Source organism: Sus scrofa, chromosome 16 (genome assembly GCF_054392235.1).
Source record: "Sus scrofa isolate SSC_HxYL_T2T_F1_AM1 chromosome 16, Sscrofa_HxYL_maternal_Yorkshire_Landrace_v2.0, whole genome shotgun sequence".
NCBI lineage: Eukaryota > Metazoa > Chordata > Mammalia > Artiodactyla > Suidae > Sus > Sus scrofa.
The window spans coordinates 56,910,295-56,932,685 of NC_139398.1; the positions used below are offsets into that span (position 1 = coordinate 56,910,295).

At 44.9% G+C, this 22,391-nt stretch overlaps 1 protein-coding gene across 15 annotated transcripts in view; it reads left to right on the top strand.

Annotated features, from left to right (window-relative positions):
• Positions 1-599: 599 nt before the first annotated feature.
• Positions 600-22,391, top strand: part of MAST4 (microtubule associated serine/threonine kinase family member 4) — a 589,108-nt gene continuing 567,316 nt past the window's right edge. For 8 of the 15 annotated variants that reach the window (XM_021076748.2, XM_021076754.2, XM_021076749.2 and 5 more), the window contains exon 1: positions 613-1,281. In XM_021076748.2, the coding sequence (XP_020932407.2) occupies positions 943-1,281 (339 nt within the window). In that variant the 5' untranslated portion in view covers positions 613-942. Of the gene's footprint in view, positions 1,282-10,752; positions 10,929-22,391 lie in introns of those variants that run through there. The other 7 variants (XM_085002340.1, XM_085002344.1, XM_021076752.2 and 4 more) reach the window with 2 other exon arrangements.

The following is a 22,391-nucleotide window of genomic DNA, read 5'->3' on the forward strand; positions in this document are numbered from 1 at the left end:
CATATATATATATATATATTTGTTCTAATTCTCCCCATAGGGAGACAAGACAGGTACAACCGTTTCCATTTCCAGCTGAGGACACTGAAGCCCAAGGAGCTAAACTGGAGAATCCGGGATCAGAGATCAGCTCCGTTTGAATCCATTCAACTATATTCCGTGAAGTTTCCCCTTTTCTCCTACAGCACGCTGATGGGCACACGTGTGTGCGTGACTGTGTGTTTGTTTCCTTTTACCCGTTAAGCCCTATTTTTCCTTCTGGCCAGTTTCCTCGATTCCACTTTTTAGAAACAAAAGTCCACTTCTTCTCCAAGGTCTCACCGCCTCCGCGTCCATCTTCCCCTGGTGTTTCCAGGACCGCCACCCACTTCTCGGCTAAATTCGGAGTCCCAACCTTTGGCTGCGATTCCTGGTTCTCCCTCCCTCCAAGGTGCAGGTTCCTGGATCTAGTCCCCCAGCTCCAGCGCTCCCGCGGGACCCAGCAATTCACGCCTCGGCCCCGCCTCCCCTACCTGACGCCGGTGCGCCTGGGGCGCCGCAGCCTCCGCCCACCGGCGCGCCTGCCCTACCATTGGTTCCCCCGGCTGCCCGTCTTTTTCGCCGGCCCCGCTCAGTCCCGGAGGCAGGTTTTGCTGGAGAAGCCGCAGTCCTGGCTGCTCCGGCGCCGTGCGGGAGGACTGTGGAGTGCAGAGCGCTGACCCGCGCCGGCATGTCCCCTCGCGTGGGAGCTTCCGTCGGCCTCCAAGCTCAGGCGGCTACTAACTTGGCGGCGGGTTCCGGCGGCCCGGCCGCGGCCATGTAGTAGCCAGCGGGGCTCCCCGCAGCCCGGGAGCGGCAGCGAGAGCGAGCCGGCGCCCAGCAGTCCGCGGCTTCCCTGGGAGGCGCTAAGTGCGCGCCGCGCCCCCTCCGCCCCTTGGCTCACACTTTGGGCCCGAGAGGGAAATGGGGGAGAAAGTTTCGGAGGCGCCGGAGCCAGTGCCCCGCGGCTGCAGCGGCCACGGTGCTCGCACTCCCGTCCCTGCGGCGGCCGCCGCGTCCTCGCCGGGCGCTTCCTCAGCGGAGTCCTCCTCAGGTTCAGAAACTCTGTCGGAGGAAGGGGAGCCTGGCTTCTCTCGCGAGCAGTCGCTGCCGCCGCCGGGCGGCGCCCGGCCGCCCGCCGCGTGGGCTCCCGCGCGAGGGGTGCCCGAACGTGGAGTCCCCGCGCCGCCGCCGCTCCCCGGAGGAACCGCGCCACCCGCGACCCGGGGCAGCAGCGCATCCCAGGAGGAGCAGGAAGAGGAGGTGGGCCACGCCTTCCCACATCTTGGCCCCTCTGGTCCGCCTGCCAGGCGACCCCACCTAACCATCCCGCACGCGGGCGGTGGGCAGAGCGCATTGGAGCGTGGAGAGGGGAAGGGACCCCAGGGCTCTGTCCCGAGCCCGGGATAATGACAGGAGACGCTCTGTGGGTCCTTGATTTCCCCGTGGCTGGTGTGTGTGTGTGTGTACGTGTGTACCCCTGTGCAGCCTGAGAGCGTGCTTTTACAGTGTCAAAGCAGCAGACTCCTTAAGGTGTGGATTTGCTACGCTGGGTTTGAGATTGAATGTGATCTGGACGCCTGATTCGTCCCCACAACTTAAGACCTAGTTCTCCGAAGTGGTCGTTGCTTCCCACCGAAGCGCTGGGGTAGAGAGGGAGTGTGGGGAAGGGATGGGTGTGGGGGCAGAGTGGGTGCGTTGGGGGTTAGAGTCGGCTGCGATAGGTACCCTTGAAGTTGCGAAGCGAGATTACAGTGGCGTCGGCCCGGGATCCCCCGCGGGTGGTTTTGGCTGGTCTAGCGACGTCGGTCCTCCCACAGAGAAGGACTCCCAGGTCTTAGCCAGCGGCCCTGACCTGCGCTTCTGCATCTCCCATTTGGATTTGTTCCGGGGGTGTCCAGCTGCTTGCTGGTAGCCAAACTGAACAGGGAATGTCCTACCTTCTTCGGGGGACTGTGTCCATCCTGGTTTCTTGGAAGAATGTGTGAAACTTGTGGGTCTCATCCTGACACTTTGAGAATGTGACTTGGTGTCCTCCCGCCTGTTTTCTCCGGCTTTTTTTTTCTTTTTTTTCTTTCGGCTGTTGGAGGACAGTCAAGGAAGCCTGGTTCTGTGTGTCTTCGATTGTTTGCTTTGGAAGGTTCTTGTGGGGAAATAATTTTGATCAGGCAAGGCCATAAATAAAACATCACGTTAAGGGAGCCTCCTTGTGAAGTTAATTCCACAGTGCCACAGTGGTATTTTTCTCCTCTCTAAGGGGGTTAGCTTTAGTAAGTAATTGTCTTTCTGCCTCAGAAGATGCAAGCTAAGGCCAGTACTCTGACAGTAGCCTCCTGGGACCCCAGCCTGGAGGCAAAGACTGGATCTTGCACAAAGTGAGGGAAGTCAGGTGCTAGCCTGGCAGAGATTGAGCAAACCCTAGTGGTTGGTCAACCCTCTGGCAGTAACTAGGACCCACCCCTAACACCTGGAGAAGCACAAGGATCCTGAACAAGTGTCTAAAGACTTGGCTTTCTTTTTAGGGCTGCATCTACGGCATATGGAGGTTCCCAGGCTAGGAGTCGAATCTGAGCTGTAGCTGTCGGCCTACACAACAGCTCACAGCAACGCCAGATCCTCAAACCGGTGTCCTCATGGATAGTGGTTGAGTTCGTTAACCACTGAGCCACAATGGGAACTCACAGATTTGCTTTCTAGAACTGTCTCTGCTCCTGAGTTGTGAGACCTTGGAGGAGTTGTTGGAATCCTCTGAGGTCATTTTGATCATCTGTAAAATGAGGGGTTTGACTAGTGAACTTAAAGGTAAAGTTCATTTTCACATGAGGACTCTCCTTTGCTGATCAGGAATTAAGGATGGACTCCAAGTTCAAATTGCTTCAGGGTGCCAGGAATGAAGCTGAGTACCATCCCAACCACAGAGCTCCTGACCAAACCCTGGGCTGAACCAGTGTTCTCCTCAGTGGTTGCATCTCCTTTTGATCATGCCAGGCATGTGCTGGTGTTCACCTTGTGGCATCTGCCTCAACTTTCAGAATTGAGCACACTGATCATTGGACAGCAGGGGGTATGACCCAACCTAATGATTTACCACTAGACTCTAATAGTGTTGCCATTGGAAAAGAAGATGGTGGAGTTAGTTGCCCTATGGTTTTTGCATAGCTAGGAGGGTGCTTTGTGACTCCTGACATGCTCTTGCAGATCCCAGGTGGGGAAAGTCGAAAACTTCTCACTTTTGATCCCAATCCTATAGCTTATTTACTGCCTGGCCTTGGGGTGACAGTGTTTTATTTTCTTGGAAGTGGATATAATGATAGCTTATTTCACAGGCAGTGGCAGGAAGGATAGGTTGATTGAAACACTTTGGAAAGTGGAATGACTAAATAACATTGGTCAGTTTTTGTGAAATCTCAGAATTGGATGTAAACTGATACAGTATTACAATTTATTGTGTAACTTAATCTGTGGAGGTGGGGCCGGGATGCTGAAAATTGTCCAGGAGTGGAAATCTTGATTTGCTCGGAGAATTTTAAAGTGAAACTGAATCAGCAGAGTAGAGAACTGATGCCTTGGTGAGAGGGGTGGAAGTCCAGTGTGCATTTTCTGGTTTTTGCACTGGTTATGGTGTGGTGCAGGGTTCTTAACTTTTGTGGGTCCCTTTGAGAATCTAATGAAAACTCTCCACCCTCTGTCCAGAAAACATGCACACTTATAAATACCATCCTGGAAGGTTCAGTAAGGAGCACTCGGTTACCCAATCTCAGTTTAGTGGAAAAACATGGGTTTGATTTCCAGCTCTGCCACCTCAACTCAACGTGGACCATTCAGCTGATATAAAGCCCGGTTTCCCCCCTCCTAAGTGGGAATAATAGTAATGAAATTGTTGGGCCTTTTAGTCACACCATCTAATTTTTAAAATTTATTTATTTAAATTTTTATTATAGTTGATTTACAATGTTCTATCAATTTCTGCTGTACAGCAAAGTGACCCAGTTATACATATATATGCATTCTTTTCCTCATATTATCCTCATCGTGTTCCACCATAAGTTACTAGCTGTAGTTCCCTGTGCTATACACTAGGATCTCATTGCTTATCCACTCCAAATGCAATAGTTTGCATCCACTAATCCCAAACTCACAGTCTATCCCACTCACTCCCCCTTTCCATGTCCATGAATTTGTTTCTTTTCTGTAGATAGGTTCATTTGTGCTGTATATTAGATTCCAGATATAAGTGATGTCATGTGGTATTTGTCTCTGACTCAGTATGAGAGTCTCTAGTTCCATCCATGTTGCTGCAAATGGCATTATTTTGTTCTTTTTTATGACTGAGTAGTATTCCATTGTATACATGTACCACATTTTCTTAATCCATTCCTCTGTTGATGGACATTTTGGTTGTTTCCATGTCTTGGCTGTTATGAGTAGTGCTGCGATGAACATACAGGTGCATGTATCTTTTTGAATTGTAGTTTTGTCTGGATATATGTCCAGAAGTGGGATTGCTGGATGATATGGTAGTTCTATATTTAGTTTTCTAAGGTACCTCCATAGTGGCTGTGCCAATTTACATTCCCACCAACAGTGTGGGAGGCTTCTCTTTTCTCCACACCCTCTCCAGCATTTGTTATTAATGATGACCATTTTGACTGGTCACACCATCTAATTTAATCCCAGCATAGTTTGTGACATTTAGCATTGGGTGCCATGTAAAGTAGTTTTTCAAGTTCGTTTGTGATGAAAAATTTTGTGAAATGATGTATAAGCTTGGGCTGGTTTATTTTTATTTATGCATAATTAATCTGCTCCTGCTTTCAGAGACCCTGAGGCTGTGTCTGTTCTGTTTATTACCATTTTACTAGTATAAGCTGGAAAAGAGTTTTTATTCATATCAGGTTGTATTATAGTGAGGCACTGAATATAAAGCCTTAAACAGTTTATGTGAAACCCATAAAGTGAAAGAGGTTCATTTAAGATTTAAAAATTGTCAACATAATACGCTATTACTTACATGTGGAATCTAAAAAAAGGACACAACGAACAGATACTGACTCAGAGACTTTGAAAAACTTATGGTTTCCAAAGGAGACAGATTGGGGTGGGGGGCATGGGCTGGGGGTTTGGGATGGAAATGCTATAAAATTTGGTTGTGATGATCGTTGTACAGCTATAAATGTAATAAAAATTTATTGAGAAAAAACTTTCCTATAAAAGAAAAGATTTAAAAATTGTTAGGTCTAGCTTGGGAGACTCATCGTTTTCTAATTTTTTTTTTCAGCAACTTATTCCATGAATTTTTGAAAAGCAGAAAATTGAAGTTCCTAGTGTATAATTGCAGTGCTAATTTTCTGGGCACCCTTGTTAAAGCTGCTTGCATATTTCTAGTCAAGTCAACAATGTTTGACCTATTTCATATTTATCTCACCGTCAATATTTGCGTAAACTTATAAACTCTCATAGACTTAAATCAGCCCTTTAAGGTTTCAGTGTCTTAAAAAGACTAGTTTAACATGGCAATGAGTGTACTTTTTATGCACTTGGCAGCAAATATGTGAAAGTTAGAGATAGTGCCTTTTTGTTTAAAGTGCACCCGACTTCACCTCTGCTTCTCCAAGTCTGTGGATTTGGGGCCGGTGTATGTTGAGGGTGGCAGGCTGTGACGGTCTGGATTGGAGGACTGGCCTTCTAACAACAGTTCTGAGATTTGCTCTTAGGCGCTCTGCCCTGTCCTTTCTCAAAGCACCTTGTGATGACTCTCATTAAGTACCTGGTGCCATTGGCTGTGTGTTGGCAGGAATTTCGTCTTTGTGTGCTTATTGCAATGCTTTTAATATCTTAGTAAGGGCTGAGTACTGTTATGTTGAAGGAAAGAAGAAAACAGTTGCGTGTTTAACTGAAGGGTGACCATGTGCATATTCTTATGCCTGTTGGGAATTCTGCTTAAACCTCTGGATCTCTTACCCAAAATCCCTCATGGACCACAGTGAAAATGTTAGGAGCAGTTTTTCTAAGTAAATTTAAAGAAAGTCAAGTCACTGAGGATCCACTCAGAACACCTGTGCAGGGACTTGCACATTATGTCTGCTTTTCCCTGTGTGTTAGAACTGGAAACTTTCAGGGATTCTTAGAATGACAGTAAAAAGCTTAGTATCTAAAAGGATTTTCAACTCAATATAAAGCGTCTCTTTTATACTCTGCTACCCTCAAGGATTTACTTTACTGACATAAGGTAGGAAACAGTTTCCGTTAATAACAGTAGACACAATTAGGGGATGTCTTTTAGCTGTTCTATTGAACGATGTATGAATTTGAGGACTGCTTTTAATGTCACTTTGGATGTGTGTGTTGGAGGGGGCTCCCTCATAAGAGACTAATGCAGTAGATGAACATCTCGTGTTCATTGGCGAAGAGAACAAACAGCAAAAAGCAACTGTGAATTCAGTAAAGCTTTTCACCAAATTGGTATTTTATGAATCACAGCAGCTGCATAATTTTGAAAAAATAAAAAAGGAGTGTGTAAATCTTGGCATGTTTATTGTTGAGTCTGCTTTTGACTCCTTGCTTCAATGAGAGCCCCAGGTTCGGAATGTCCGTCAGCCGCTGTATGTTGAGTCTGACCCTTGGGAAGCATTGTCCTGGCCCCTGAGGACATGAAGGTGGACAGAACAGAGATAGTTTTGACCTCATGAAGCTTCTAGTGTAGTGGGGGAGATGGTCCCTAAGGATATCAGTCTTCATTAATTGGTCTCCAGGTGGGGAACAGGCTGTGAGGGGGTGTGCGCCTCCTTTGGTCTGGGAGGTGGGAGCTGCCTCACCGAGGAGTTACTGGGAGAAGGGAAGGGACAAGAGTGATACCTGTAGCAGAAACCCCGAAGCAAAAAGAGCCTGCAGGAGTGTGGGGCTCAGAGGAGTCTGAGTCGTGGAGCAGAGGAGGGCACGGCCTGCGGGAAGCTGGAGAGAGAAGCAGCAGCTGGTCCTGGAGGGACTTTTAGACGTTATTCTGAGGCATGGAGAGCCACTGAGGGATGTGAAGCAAGGAAGTGACTGGATCAGATTGGCATTTGGGGAAGGCCAGGCAGTGTGGAGCCCACCTGGTGAGAACTGCGGGAGTAGCTTGTTGAAATGGTCCAGATTATCAGGGAATGGATAACCCGAACAGATGGCATCTTAATAAATGATGTGTAGATGAAACAGGGGCCTCACTCCTAGTGGTTCAGGTTTCAAGGTAAACACATGAAATAGAATAGGAAAAGCATTGAGGTCTGTTCAAGAGACCAGCTTAGTGTGGATGTTAATGCTGCTTGTCACTGCTGTTTTGCCTTAACCCTAGTATTTTCTTGAACAAAACATTTCATTGATGTGAATAGAGCCTGAGAAGGGAGCCTTGCCAATGCTTATTTCCATATTGCAAGGGGGCGGGGGTTGACCTGAGGTGAATACCAGGGGTGGTTGCCCAGAGGTGGGGCAGTGAGGTGTTTGTGAGCTAAAACACATTTTGAGCATCTGGCTTGTTTGCTTGAATATTTTAGAGAAGACAGAGGGTCAGCATCCGGGTACCAGGGCTTTTACAATCTTTCCTCCCGGGTCTCTGGTATTCTAGGAAATGTCCAGTATTTGTATTTTCACCAGTGTTTTGGAGCCAGTGATACAGGCTGTCTCTTTCTCTCATCAGACGTAGTGGATACGTCTGATAAATGTGTCCAGATGTTTTTCATTTTATCCTTGTGAAGAAGGGTGTGGAAGCCCTTTGTAGGGCAAAGACGGTAAACGGTGGGAAGAATCTTGGTAGAGAAGTCTCACAGTGAGAAGGGTCCATAACCACCAGGTGGCCTGATGTTAGAGAAAACTGGGAGTGGCGTGTGTGCGCGTGTGTACAGGCACGCAGACGCATGTGTGACTTGGAAGAGATGATGTCCTTTTTAGATGGAAGATGCCCCAGGCCGTTTCTAAGCATGGCCGCCCGTGCTGTAGTATTGCCTGGAAAAGGCTTGTGCCCTCCTTCTCCATCCCTTCACCTCTCTGCTCTGGGATCAGGGTCTGTAGTGCCTAAGGGTCCACACTAATGACCCCAGTTGGGCCCTTTATAGGCCATGTGCCTTCGGACAAGTTATTAATACTGAGATTGTTTCCTTATTTGTGAAATGGACCTGCCAGAGGGTTGTTAGGAGAATTAATGAGGTGTTTTATATAGAGGACCCAGCATGATTCATGGAATATAGGATGCATTCCCTAATGCTTTTTGCTAGTTTTGACTGAGTACAGAAAAGCTGGTTTATGCAGAATATCAGGGCCGTAGCCAGGAATAATCGGAAGCCTAGATGTCCCATCTCTGATGGATTATGCCACCAGCATATTTTGCTGGTGGTTCTGGGAGGCCCTTTCATTCCTGAATAGGTAGATTTGTAACGTGGTGATTACTTTTAATTTCATGGACGCAGCATTTCTTACGATGTACTAATAGCAAAGCTTTATGGTGTCCAGTTCATTAACTCTTCTGTAAGACACTATCTCTCTTTTGCTCATGGAACCTGCTCTTACTCATCATTTATTAAATAATATCCTCTACGATGGAGTTCCCGTCGTGGCGCAGTGGTTAACAAATCCGACTAGGAACCATGTGTTTGCGGGTTCGATCCCTGGCCTTGCTCAGTGGGTTAAGGATCTGGCGTTGCCATGAGCTGTGGTGTAGGACGCAGACGCGGCTCAGATCCCACGTTGCTGTGGCTCTGGCATAAGCCGGCGGCTACAGCTCCGATTAGACCCCTAGCCTGGGAACCTCCATACGCTGCAAAAGTGGCCCAAGAAATGGCAAAAAGACAAAATAATAATAATAATAATATCCTCTGTGAACATGTGTATTGCTAGCTGCATCCAGGGATTTAGTCAGAAGGCAACCTGTCAGCCCTGTGGTGAGGCTGGTGAGATGACCAGGTAATTCATGATGATTGGGGGCTGAAAGGGAGGAATAAGGATCAGATGATTTTCTGGAAGTCAACTTTGGTTCCTGTAAACATTAGGTGGTGGGAAGGCAGGTGGTCTAGGGGCCACCCCAACTTCGAAAAAGGGAAATCTGTTAAAAACGATAGAAATTTAAAAAAAACAAGAATCCATGTATGTGACTTACCTGACAAAAAGCGTGCTTTGTCCCTTTGGGACAGTGTAAACATTACAGTTGCTTAAGACAAAATTGCAAAAATTTAGGAGCCCTTTTGGTATAATCCACATAAATGCTGACACAGCGACTGAAGGCCATTTCTCTTCCAGCAACCTGATGCTCTGCCCTGTGCACCTGCTCAGGTTGACATTTACACAGCTTGGCACCACTTAGTTCAAGGATGATTGTGCCCTTTTATGTCTCCAGTATTTAGTCTGGCTTCTTCTCCGGTCCTCTTATTTGGGGGTAGAACATAACATCGAATATGATTAAGCGGAAATCTCCCTCTCCAGCAGCTTCTGTGCACTTGCCTCTTTCCCTCTCTTCGCCCTTCTTGCTCAGCACCCTCTCACCTGGTTCAGAATTCCTGGGAAGGATTGGAGAATAGCCACTGGTGCTTCCAGACTTAGGAGAGAAAACCCTTCCTTAAATGGGAAATGTCAGTTCAGGACCGTGGTCAGCGGTACGCATGCATTCAACGTATAGAACTGGTGTGAAATTTCTGGTTGCTCCTCCAACTTCTCTTCATGAAAAGTATTCACCGCTTATTTAATGATTTGTATTCATAATGAAACACCTATATCTGTGAGATGGCTTATAAATTTGCATCCTAGGCCCATACTCGTTTGCTAGCCCATCACTTCCCCTCTCAGACACAGTCCATATACCTTGGAATATGGTGCTTTCTTCCACTGAACCTTTCAGCCCACATGCTTTGTGCTGATATTTGGGGTGGGGGAAAGAGGGAGGGAGAATGAAAATACTCACAAATTGGCTTTCTTTTCTTACCTAATTTCATAGGCTATCATGTGGAAAATGAACATTTAATTTTAATGTTCTTGACTTTGTATTTTGGGTATGTTTTCAGTGGCCACCAGGCTCACAAGCGCACCCAGTTTAGTGTGGATCACTGACTATGCAGTTCCAAACTCACATCAGGTGTAGACCTTTGGGCCTCTGCCTTAGAACTTGATCAACTACCTTTTAAAACAGCGTAGAAGTTAGGTATGTCATTCACTCCTGGCTGATGATTTTGTGCCTTTCTATGTTTGTTTTAAGAGTAATATCACCATATCTCGGGATTCTGGTATTAACATTTGTGTCTTCAGGCATTTCTTTATGCATGATGAATGTACCTTCTGTGGTGCAGAAAGAGTCCCAGTGCCTCACCACTGGTAGGAAAATAAAGTAAAATTGGGTTAGAATTGGTGGTTAAAATCTTATGTCATTGTACACTGTCCTTGAGACTTATATTCACAGAAATTACAAATTTAAAGTTGCTTCTTAGGGCAGTCATTGGTAGCTAAGTTGCAGTGATTTAAGGTATTGAGATAGAAGGCAGCTGTGATGGAATCCATTTTGTGTATAAAGGTTAAATGATTAGTTTCACGAAGAGGTTCCTTAGGGATAAATTGCTTCCATAGGAATGTGTCTCGCTCCCATACATTCAAAATTTGCTTTGTCGCCCCCTTAGTTGTAGCTGGAGTGCTTAATTGAAATCACCTGAGCTTAATTGAAATCCTCATCGACCCAGGCCTCACCTTTTAAAAGGGCAGCTCTGAGATGACTGAGTCACAGCCAAGAAGAGGGTGGGGGAAGGTTGCTCCAGAGAAAGAGGCAGCCCCAAATGTTTGTTTGGAGAGAAAGGACCGTTGACAAGTTTTATTTAAGGAGAACTTCTCCAATGACTAGAGTACCTATCAGGAAGACCCAAGAAAATCCTGACCTTCCCGTTCTTGCGGCTTTTATCAGACTAGTAAGTAGAATTGCCCGGTTAAGCCAGTTTGAAGACCCAGCGAGCATATGTGAGCACGGAGGAGAATGAGAGGAAAACTGCTTGTTAATAAGGAAAGACTTAGACTCTCTTTGCCCTACAATTTGGTACTTTATCTGTGTGTTGGAAATATTACCTTTGCAAATTTTATTTCCAGTACCACCTTATTTCCTTGGTTTATTGTTCTACGGATGTCGTTTCCCTGGTAAGCTACCCCAGTTCATTGTTGATTGGGAAGAGAAGTATGGTTCAAAATGTGCCTCTGAGACCTTTCAGGATTTGCTTTAATCCCTAGTGATGGGTGTATCTGAGCCCTGATGCAGAGTCTCTATTAGGGGGATACGTGATAACATGGACATTCTGACTGTGGACTCTGTTGGTTTTATTACAATGTCAGTATCACTTTGATTTTTCAAGAGTTGTATATTCAACCTGGAGAAAGCTGAGGGCAACAGTTTTAAAATTATGAAATAAGACCTGTTGGGAAGAATTACACCAGTGGAATAGCTACCTGACAATTGTGTAACCTGCTAAACTCATACTGTTTTAAAATTCCTTTAAAATTATTTGAGTCATCACTTTCTCTGTGTTAGGTTACCTGTCATTCAGTGTTCTAATTCATCCCTCTGTCTTTCACCCCCTTCCTATCTATAGCTGAGTCATCAGAATTTTAAAAAGAACATCACAAACCACTTTAACCATTGTTAAACATGAGGTTTGGGGGAGAGGTCTCTTGGTTACTCGATTTTATGATTCACTAAAAAAATTAACTTGAAAGCTCTTTTTGTTCTTACTTTGTTATTTACCTTTTTTCTTAGAACTTCGTGGAGCAATTTTCCTGCCTTATTATTCTGTGCTGAGCAAGCAAGTTTTTAAATTTAATGATTGGACGTAGTGTAAGGCTTTAGGGCTCTCACTTTAGGCGTCAGTCGTCTTTGAAAACTACTGAAACTGTAAAAGTACGTAAGATGAGGTGGAGAGTATAAAAATGCATGTGCTCTTAACAAAAGCAGATAATCTCGATTTCTTTAGAAATTGAAGTTAGTAAGGTACTTTTTTGTTTCTGAGGGTTGTGCTGCATTATCTTTGTTCCTGGGTTATGCCGGACCTTGTTTATATCATTAATATTTTGTTAATACTGTACTTAACAGTTTGCACAGCCTTTTCTGGTGCCATTTCAACTGTTCTCTCCTTCCTGTTTTGTTCACATTTCTTTTTGTAGTATAGTTATTACAATCTGTAATCTTCTGCTAGATTCTATGGTGTTGAATGGGTCACTTAGCCACAGTGTAGTAATATGAGCAATTGAACTACCAATTAAGCTTAAAAAGTTAAGCGAGCAAATGCATGTAAAACATTCAGAATGGTGTCTTTACCCACAATATATCTCCGTGACAATTTTGGGCACTGTGTTGTTATTATCCTCTCTGTGCCCTGTGCACTTGGCATTAAGGAGTTGGGTTAAGTGTTTGCAGAACTTTTGTTAAGGTCAAGGTGAAGACTTAACTGATGGCTTAAAATCTAGGATCATAGGTTTAATGGATGGATTGGGTTTCTCCAAAAGAAAAGTTTGGACTCTAAACCAGTTCTATTTTCCTGTTCACCCTGGGAAATTCTGTTCTGCTAGCTTATTCATTACAATCACACCTGCGGCTCTAAGCCATTTTGGGCCACCTATTTAAAGGAGTTATAATTCCGATGAAATATTGACAACTAGCTGTAAAATGGGCTGTGATACTGGGCTGTAATCATTAGTGCTCAGGATAAACTACTGTCGGTGGAAATGTCAGGAATTTGGGCAACTTTGTCAGGGCTGCATGGGTGTTGGTGTAGGAGTTGGGAGGTCTGAACTATATGTCCTTGCTGGGCAAAGTATTAGCTTCCATGATCTTCATGGGCAATGAAAAGCGGTCCTGTCCAGCTTCAATTTTTTTGTGTCCTCTTACTATGGACACATGAATTTAAACATAGAAAGTTGTCATCAGTATTTAATTTGTTACAGAACCGCTCACTTGCATTTGTCTTTTGACAAATGTGAATCTGCGAATAGGCACGTGCTTGAAAGGAATTTTCACAAGGATGCTTCTCATGGATTCTTTCAGATTATGATGACTTAAACAGAGGAAACAGAGTTTATATGTGCTTTTTTTCACCTTTTAAAATGATTTAGTATGTGTCTGACAGTCATCACGAAGGCACGTGGAGGGTGCTCTTACCTCCCAAGCCCTGCAAAGGAATTGACCTCCGAATAACAAGGTGAGCTTTGCATTTGTCTTCTTGATGCAGTAGCATGCCGTTGTGTGTACCAGAAATTATAATTGAAGGTGAAATGATAAAGGATGAGTTTTTGGTGCTATCTCTCAGAGACTGACAGCAGAATTGGATCTTTCTCCCCAAGAGGATCATCAGATCCTTAGATCAGTAGGAGAATCTGCTTTTTTTAAACAGTAGACTCCAAACAGAAAAATTTTGGGTCTGGAATTTACTTGCTGCTTGGAATATTCTGGGCCATGTGTAATATCAGAAGTCTCATCATTCCCATGTCCTAGATCAGCAATTTTTGGTTTTTAGAAACCATTCTTTCATTGAAAAGATTTGTATGGTCTCTGCTCCCCCAGGCAGCGAGGGCTCTGCTGTCCTATTCTGGATCCTAGCCACCCAGCTGTTTTAGTGGACTAAAGTTTGTTGGCAAAGTTAAATCAGAATCTATCAGGAGAAGTTATTTTTGACTTGAGTGCTCATTTTTTTTTTTTTTAAACCAAAAGTTGGCAGCTCCAGTCTAAGCCGTGGACCTGAGCTGTTGCAATGTTTTATAATTTCGTTTGAAAGTCGGTTGTGTGGAGCTTGGAGTGTGCATTCCCATAGAGATGTTTAAAGTGGTGATTTGGTTTTCAGATCCGCCTACAAAAAACTGATTAACCCCCAGAATGGGACGATAAAATGCTAAAAATGGGATAATCACGCTACAAATGTGAACGGCAGGGTAAGTATACCTTGGCCAGAGTGGGTACCAGAGTTGGGCCTTCTGACATACTTCTCTTCCTGCCAGGTGGCTCAGTGTCACCTCCAGCTTTCGGTCTCTCTTTTCTTTTTTTTCTTTTTCTTTCTTTTTTTGTCTTTTTGCTATTTCTAGGGCCGCTCCTGCAGCATATGGAGGTTCTCAGGCTAGGTGTCTAATCGGAGTTGTAGCTGCCAGCCTATGCCAGAGCCACAGCAACATGGGATCCGAGCTGAGTCTGCAACCTACACCACAGCTCACGGCAACGCCGGATCATTAATCCACTGAGCAAGGCCAGGGATTGAACCTGCAATTTTGCGGTTCCTAGTCGGATTTGTTAACCACTGAGCCACAACAGGAACTCTGAGCTTTCTGTCTCTTAACATGAGGTTCCTTTGGGGGTTACTGAGGATGAGTCTTTGCTCTCTGTAGTGTTGGGGGCAGAATAACCGCTTCTTGAGGTGGATGACTGTGGCACAAGTAATCCTTGGCTGTTAGTTCTCAACATCTGAACACCTGGATGAGCAGGGCCCTGCCCTTCCATGTGTCCTGAGTTAGTGAACAGGCAGCCAGGGAAGAAGGAACCCACTCAGCCTCTGCTTCAGCCACATGGTGGCTCTGAGTATCCTGCTGGAGGTGTGGCAATGACCTTTTCTTTGTCTTTAGGACACCTTCCCAAATTGGGGCAAATTATTTTAACCCAAAGCATTGTCTCCTGCCACATTTCTGTTCAGTTCTAATGAAGGAGGCTTTTGAAGACTGAGAGTTTAAGGTAGGAGGTGGGCAATATCAGCTTACACCTGTTAGAGTGGCTGTCATCAGAGAGACTATAAGGATTGGCAAGGGTGTAGAGAACAGAGAACCTTTGTGGACTGTTGGTGGGAATGTAAATTGGCACAACCACTGTGGTAAACAGTATGGAAGTCTTCAAAAATAGAACTACTCTATGATCCGACAGTTCCACTTCTGGATGTTTATTTGAAGAAAATGAAAACACATTAACTCAAATATATATGCACCCCCATGTTCATGGCAGCATTTTACAAATAGCCAAGACAGGAAGGCATCCTAAGTGTCCATCAATGGATGAAGAAGTTGTGACGTGTGCCTGTGTCTGTATATATACTATGGAATATTATTCAGCCGTAAAAAATGAAATCCTGGGAGTTCTTGTCATGGCTCTGTGGAAACGAATCTGACTAGTATCCTTAAGGATGTAGGTTCGATCCCTGGCCCCTGTCAGTGGGTTAAGGATCTGGTGTTGCTGTGAGCTGTGGTGTAGGTCGCAGATGCACTTGGGATCCCCAGTTGCTGTGGCTGTGGTGTAGGCCAGAAGCTGTAGCTCCTCTTCGGCTCCTAGCCTGGGAACTTCATATGCCTCGGGTGTGGCCCTAGCATTGAGAACTATGTCTAGATACTCAAATTGCAACAGAATAAAGGATGGGGAAAAAAATGTATACATGTAAGAGTAACTTGATCCCCATGCTGTACAGTGGGAAGAAAAAAACACAAACAAACAAAGAAAAAAATACTGCCATTTATGACAATGTGGATGGACCACAAGGGCATTATGCTTGATAAAATAAATCAGAGAAAGACAAATACTTTATGATCTCCCTTGTTTGCTTAATCTTAAGGAAAAAAAAGCTCACAGATGTAAAGAACAGATTGGTCGGCAGTGTCAGTAGGCCTGGGGGCTGTGGGTAAAATGTGTGAATGGGGTCAAAAGGTACAAACTTCCAGTTATAAACTAAGTCATGGGATGTCACGTTCAGCATGGTGACGATAGTTAATAACACCATAGTGCACATTTGAAAGTTGCTAAGAGTAGACCTTAAGCTTTCATGACAAGAGGAAAAATTAGGGACTCTGATCATGGATGTTAACTAGACTTACTGTGGTGATCATTTTGCAGTATGTACAAATGTGGAATCATGTTGACCACCCAAGACTAATACAGTTATGCCAGTTGTACCTCAATTTAAAAAAAAAAAAAGGTGCAAGGTGGTTACCTTCGAAAACTCATCAGGAGGCTTTTAAAATAAACTCAGTAGTATTAATGGAAATAACTTGGGGCTCTTTGTCCAAAATAGTCTTTGTATAATAAAGTTTCTTTGCAGAACAGACCATGTTCTAGTTTGCATAGTCTGTCTCTCCCTCACCAGCTGACATTAAATTCTTCCATGATAGGGTTGATAGTTCCTATAGATGAGGCTTTAAATAATTGCCACTTTATCCTTGTTCTGTGTGGACTTTACACTTAAATATGTGTTACTAGGGGCTTTTTTTCCCCCCTGGACCTGAATTCAGAGTTTGAGGAAGGGTGGGTGCACCATGCAGTTGGAGGATGGTTTTATTCATTGTGCCCTCGGCTGCTATTTTTCTTGTTCTCTTTCCCCTGTCACTCTCCCTTCCCCTCATAGGAGGGTTAAGGCTGAGTTGCAGAATTAGTGCCTTTTTTTTTTTTTTTTTTTTTTTTTTTTGAGATGGGGAAGGCCCCATCCAAATAGTTTATAGCTAGATTCCAGCTACAAGGATGCTTTCCTCCAGAGCCTCTGTAAATGTCCCTTTAGAGATTGTCTGTGGTAATTAAGAGGAAAGTGAAACACCGATTTTTAAAAAAATGATAAACACAGGTTTACCAAGTGATTTCATGGTGCTAGGTAGAAGCCCTGCTGAGAAACATCAGGGTTACTCACTTTGTACTCCTGAGAAACCTATAATCAGATGGGCACCGTCATGAAATTGTTCAGATACCGTTACCTGCAGTTTTTAGAAATTTATTTTGACACTTAAGGACATCTAAGGATGTAAATTTAATTACTGCTGCTGCTTTCTCTGTGGGCTTGAATGAAAAGTGGCAGATTATATAACACAATTCCACTGAGATGAAGTTTATTTAAAGTTAAGTTTCAAGGGTGTTCAAAATTTTGTTTTGAAACTCGCAATATGGATGGGTGACTTTTAAAGCATTGCCGGAGTCTGGGCCTACGGTATCAAATCACTCATGGGATTTTGAAAGGGGGTAGTTTCAGCTTGATGTGGTAAAAACAGCTGCTCACTTAGGATATCCTAGAAAATTAGGGCTTTCACGCTGTGGATTTTGTGTGGGAGGCTCCCTTTGACCTAAACTTAGGGGCTGGAGCTGTATTTCCAGTAATATTAAAGTACAGGGCAGCAAGGGAGCTGAGCCGAGTCGACTTCTTCGTGGGTCTTTTTTGGCAGCGCCTCCCTTTTTTTCCCCATGCCTGTTGGCCTGCCCTTCTGAAGGGCAGAAAGGGAGGACATGCCAGAGTTCTGGGTGAGTGGACATTGGTCCTACAAAGTAAGGTGCTGGGGAAGATGCTCTTGCTGAAGGTAAGTTGCAGGACTCCTCCCTGGTACCCAGGCTGCCTCAAAGCCTTCCTGCCGGGGGGTAGATTGAGAGTGCACATTGTGCTTGGTTGAGTCCAGAGGCATTTATTGAGCCTGGCTGCCCGCAGAGCTCTGTAGGAGCTGGCAGTGGGAGGGAAGGGAGATGTCAAAACTCTAAGAAGTCTGGTCAGCGCCTAAAGCAACATCCAGTCGGGTTAGGAGACTAGAGACAGTGCATGCAGGCTGAGTTGAGAGGAGTGTGCCATGTCCAACACCACGTGAAATGTCATTCAGGCTGAAGGCGGGTTCCGGGGAGGGAGCAGTACAGAGTCACCAACCTGATGTGATTCAGCTGCAAGCAGGATGTCTTGAACCAGTGCCTTGAACATTGTAGGCATTGGAAAGAATGCGCTTGTCCGAGATTAAATGACTTGCCCTGTCGGGTATGTTTACTAGATATAGTTGTAGTCATAGGAAAGCCTTCTGTTTCCCTCTTTAAAATAATATTTAGGAGGAATAGTACTTGGCAGTTGGTTTTCCATTAGTTTATGGTTAACTGTGTAATTAAAAAATTGCTGGTAAAGATAGACTAACAGGATTGCAGTATTTTCTCTATTACCAGCTTATTTATGGCTTCATAACTTTCTAATAATGAGTATTTTTTTAAGGTTTACATCTCCCTGGATAACTAAGCCATATTTCCAATGAATCCTTTTTTTTTAAACCACTGTCTTAATGAACTTTTTATTTGTTGTGGGGACGGAATTGAGGGAGAAAGCATGTTTGGTGAGAATTTATCTAGGGTTAGGGTTAGCTGTGATGGTTACCTTTTTTTTTTTTTTTTTTTTTTTTTTTCTCTTTAGGGCTGTACCTGTAGCATATGGAAGTTCCTAGGTTAGGGATTGAAATGGGAGCCACAGCTGCTGCCCTACACCACAGCTGTAGCCACAGCCACGTGGGATCTGAGCTGCGTCTGTGACCTATACCACAACTCACGGCAATACAGGATCCCCAACCCACCAAGCAAGGCCAGGGATTGAATCTGTATCCTTATGGATCCTAGTTGGGTCTGTTAACTGCTGAGCCACAAAGGGAACTCCCAGGTGCCATCTTTTGATGATAGCACTTTCTTTTCTGGCTTTGGTATATCTTTTGGTTATTCAATACTTGAAATTTGACCAAGTTTTGAGCAGTGATGTTTTTGGCCCAGCTGGAATTTCAAACACTCCCTCAGTCTGTCTTTCTGTCTCTCCCTTCTCCTCAAAGCACATTTGGAAAACTTCAAGCAGAACCTCAGACCCTCTGAGTCTTTGGTAGGAACCATAAGAGTAGAGCCCCCAACACTGTGGAGGACGTGCCTTGTGTTTGTGGCAGCCCCTGACCTGGGGGGTTTTGTGGACTTAGTTAATATCCTCAGCATCCACAGACCAACTCATCTTAGAGTTGTGATTTTTGTAAGAGGTAGTTTCTCCAGGCCTCAAACCTTTCAGGATAGCTGGTTTCCAGTGTTGGCAGGTGGGGAGGGACGTGAACCTACTGAGGATAAAAATGACCTCTTTTTGTGTGTGTGTTTTTAGGGCTGCTCCTGCAGCATATGGAAGTTCCCAGGCTAGGGGTCGAATTTGGAGCTACAGCTGCCAGTCTAGACCATAGCCATGCAGTGCGAGATCCAACCTGCGTCTGTGCTCATGGCAATGCTGGATCCTTAACCCACTGAGCAAGGCCAGGGATTGCACCCGCATCCTCGTGAATACCAGTCAGGTTCATTACCACTGAGCCATGATGAGAACTCCAAAACTGACTTTCTGAAACACTCTTGGGACTTGGTCTATCCCATTCAGGATTCTGTACGCATGGAGGAAAATTCCTTTACCTGAGAGCCAGTGACTGCCAGTCATGGTCTACTGGTGCAGAGACCGCTGGCAAAGCCATGCAAGATTACAGAGCAAGACAGTGGGAAGCAGGGGCTGTGCGGGGAGGCGGGGGGAGGACTGGAGAAAATGGCTTTATAGTAGGAGTGAGGAAAACTTAGAGGAGTGTTAATGGCCAAGCTAAGGTGGAGTAGTTAGGGCAGTTGTGCTTTTATACTTAACATTAAGCTCCCAAATGAACCAGCTTTTAGCTTTACCCTTCTTCCCTGGACTGGCACATCTTACTCTTGACTCTTCTCTCAGGAAAAATAAAAAGAAAGCAGTCTGTGAGCCCTGTGCGAATGTCTGGCCAGTTCAGCAACTTCTTCAAAGATTCTCTGTCCTGGTTATTTTTATTCTAACCACAGTGTGTACTCTGGACTTTTGAAATTTACAGTTTCAACTGTGCTATTAATCTTAACTCTGAAGACTAAATAAATATTCACTCTCTTTACCCAGAGCTTACAGACAGCCTGGTTAATGCATGAAGTGATTGAGAGGGTAGCAGCTATTCCTGTAAGACTTGAGTCGCCTGCCCTGTAAAATCAAGGAGTTGGTTTGCCCTTGTTGAAATATACAATTCTTGGACTCTTGAGGAGGGCAATGAGATCCTGATCTTAGATTAAGCTTGGAAAGAGTTCTTACTAGAGGTTTTCTGTGTGGCAGAAGGAAAGACCATTCAAGGGACCTCTGGCTTTCCCAGTCTTTGGAGAGCGAGTTCCTCCTGTTTTTTAAGTTGGCAGATTTCTTTTATGCGGAAAACACATGGTACTTTGCACACCTCCCAATGTGAAGGGGCTGCTAGGATGGTGATCTGGGGAGAGCAGGAACCTCATGGACCAGAAGTAGGGAGAGGACTTGGGAGGCTTTGCGTTGGGATGTGGTGGGGATGCTTCTGCCAGGCACGTGCTTCCCTGCAGCTAAAGACAAGACATCCACTGTGATGCTGTTTGAGGGGAATACATAAGGCAGAGAACTTTTTTTTTTTTTAAAGCTTTTAAACCTGCATCTTGCTCTTTGCCTTTTCTCATCTCTGATTTGAGTAGAAACTGGGATGGTTGTAATTCCTTGCCTCAGGGATACTTGCCTGGCAGAAAACTGAAGCAGTTTGAAGAACAGGTTCTTCTCAGTCTGTTTATAAAATGTCTACACTTAGAGAAAAGAGAATTCTGTGTGTACTGGGGTGGAGGGTGGTGTTCTTGTAAGAGTAAGGAGAGAGAAAGCAGATGGCCTCGACTGGGAGGGGGTCAGGGTTGGAGGGCCCTGGGATATAGGGGTTGGCATTCATGATCCTCTTGTGGCTGCATGAAGCAGGGGTGGGAGTGGGGTAGGGGGGTGGCCACTTGTTCTTGGGTGGGCCTGGAAGGCTACGCCTTAGAGCTTCATGCCTTGGCAAAGATTCTGGGGCATCTCTGGAGCATGGCTTCATAGATGTGCTGGATTTCTGGGGCCCTTGGGGACTGGCTGACAATAAGCATAGTAGGCTTCCCTTGGTATCACATCCAGGGAACAACTCTGAGGGATCAGTTGTTCCTGTGGGCCTTGGAATCAGAATTAATTTGGTTTCAAGAAAAGAGGGATTATCCATGAGCCAAAGGTGGGTTCCTGAAAATGCCTGGATGAGATGCTACAGTCCCACATACTTAAAATCTTGGACCTGCCCTTCTGTGTAATTGACTAAAAATTAAAGTGTGGTGATCTGGGCATATTGGAAGAAGGCACCAAGAGCTCCCTGTGTCCCTCCCCTTTGCCCTCCGAGCACCAGAGTGGATTCTTGCACTGGGCGTTGGCCACTGCAGGCTCCACAGAGCAGAGACCCTATCTCATTCATATGCACAGCCACAGCAGCTGCCTCCCTGTGCGCACTAAATCTTTGTTGAATAAACAAAGAATCTTTGCTCTGCAGCTTTAGGGAAGTTCTGAGGTGGGTGCTGACCCTGAAAGACTGACCTGAGAGAAACTCCAGGTAGACTCCCCTCCCTTGACCTTGAGGATCATGGGCAGGTACAGCCCATCAATTTCTCACTTTCAGGCGACATCCCCTTGTCAAGGGACGCAGTTCAGAGGCGGGGTTCAAAGAAGATTTTCAATTTCTAAAAAGATTTTCATGGTATATGTTCTAGTTATCTGTAAGAATCAATTTCTAGAAGGCTGACATTGCTGGCTGGCCCGTTGTCACCAGTTAGGCAGAACTGCTTGGAATAAGACCAGTCCAGGCTGGCTGGACATCTGAGTAGATGTCTCAGGGCTCTTGGTCCTTGTCCTGTAACTCCTGAGTGTGCTGGCCAAGGAGAAGGATGAAGCCCAGGGCTTGCCTCCTTGGAGGTGGTGGGCTTCTTTTCTGCATTGGCAAGTTCCAGGCGGCCCGGGAGAAGCCAGGGCTTTGCTTTTACGGCTCTTAGCATGAGCAGCTGGCGGCAGGGGCCTCTGCGCAAGCGGGCATGGGTGCTCCATCCTCTGAACAGGCAGACACTTAAAATGTTTGCAAAAGCACATTCTAGAAAGAAGATCAAGACTTGTGTAAATAGTTGGTGAGTTCTGCTGGTATCTTTCCTTTTGCTAATTAATTTCCTTGACAGCCGTGCTGACAGCTCTTTGCCACAATTGGTTGCTGAATTGCAGTGCTCAATTATCTGTGTAATAACATGCTATAAAAACATATAAAGCCAGGAAAAAAATGGTTGCAAACAGAAGTGGCTGAGCCTTGAAAATAGATACTTTGTACCTTCATATCAGGGCTGAAAGGAGTCTATCAGACCTGTCCATTAATGATTTAATTGAATTTCTAAAATCTAGAAGGAAACAATAAATTTGCACATGAGGCACTTAAATTACCTTCAAAAACACAGGAGCAATATCTCATTAAAATACTTGGGTTTTCTGATGGTGTTGATTAGAAGTGACTGTGGCTCTCTAGCTCTTTCCAATGTTAACACAAAGCATCTGAGACCTTATTGAAGGCCTACTATGTGCCAGGCACTTTGCTTGTGCTTACATGCATTATGTTACTTAATCCTACCCGCCATTTTACAAGGAAGGTGGGACTATCTCCATTTCACATTAAGGAAAGTGAAATCACAGAAAAAACTTGCTCACAGATTTAGTATAAAAACCAGTGCTTTTCCCATGGTGGGTCAGTAAAAGCAGAGAGGCGCTGATTTTTTTTTTTTTTTTTTTTTTTTT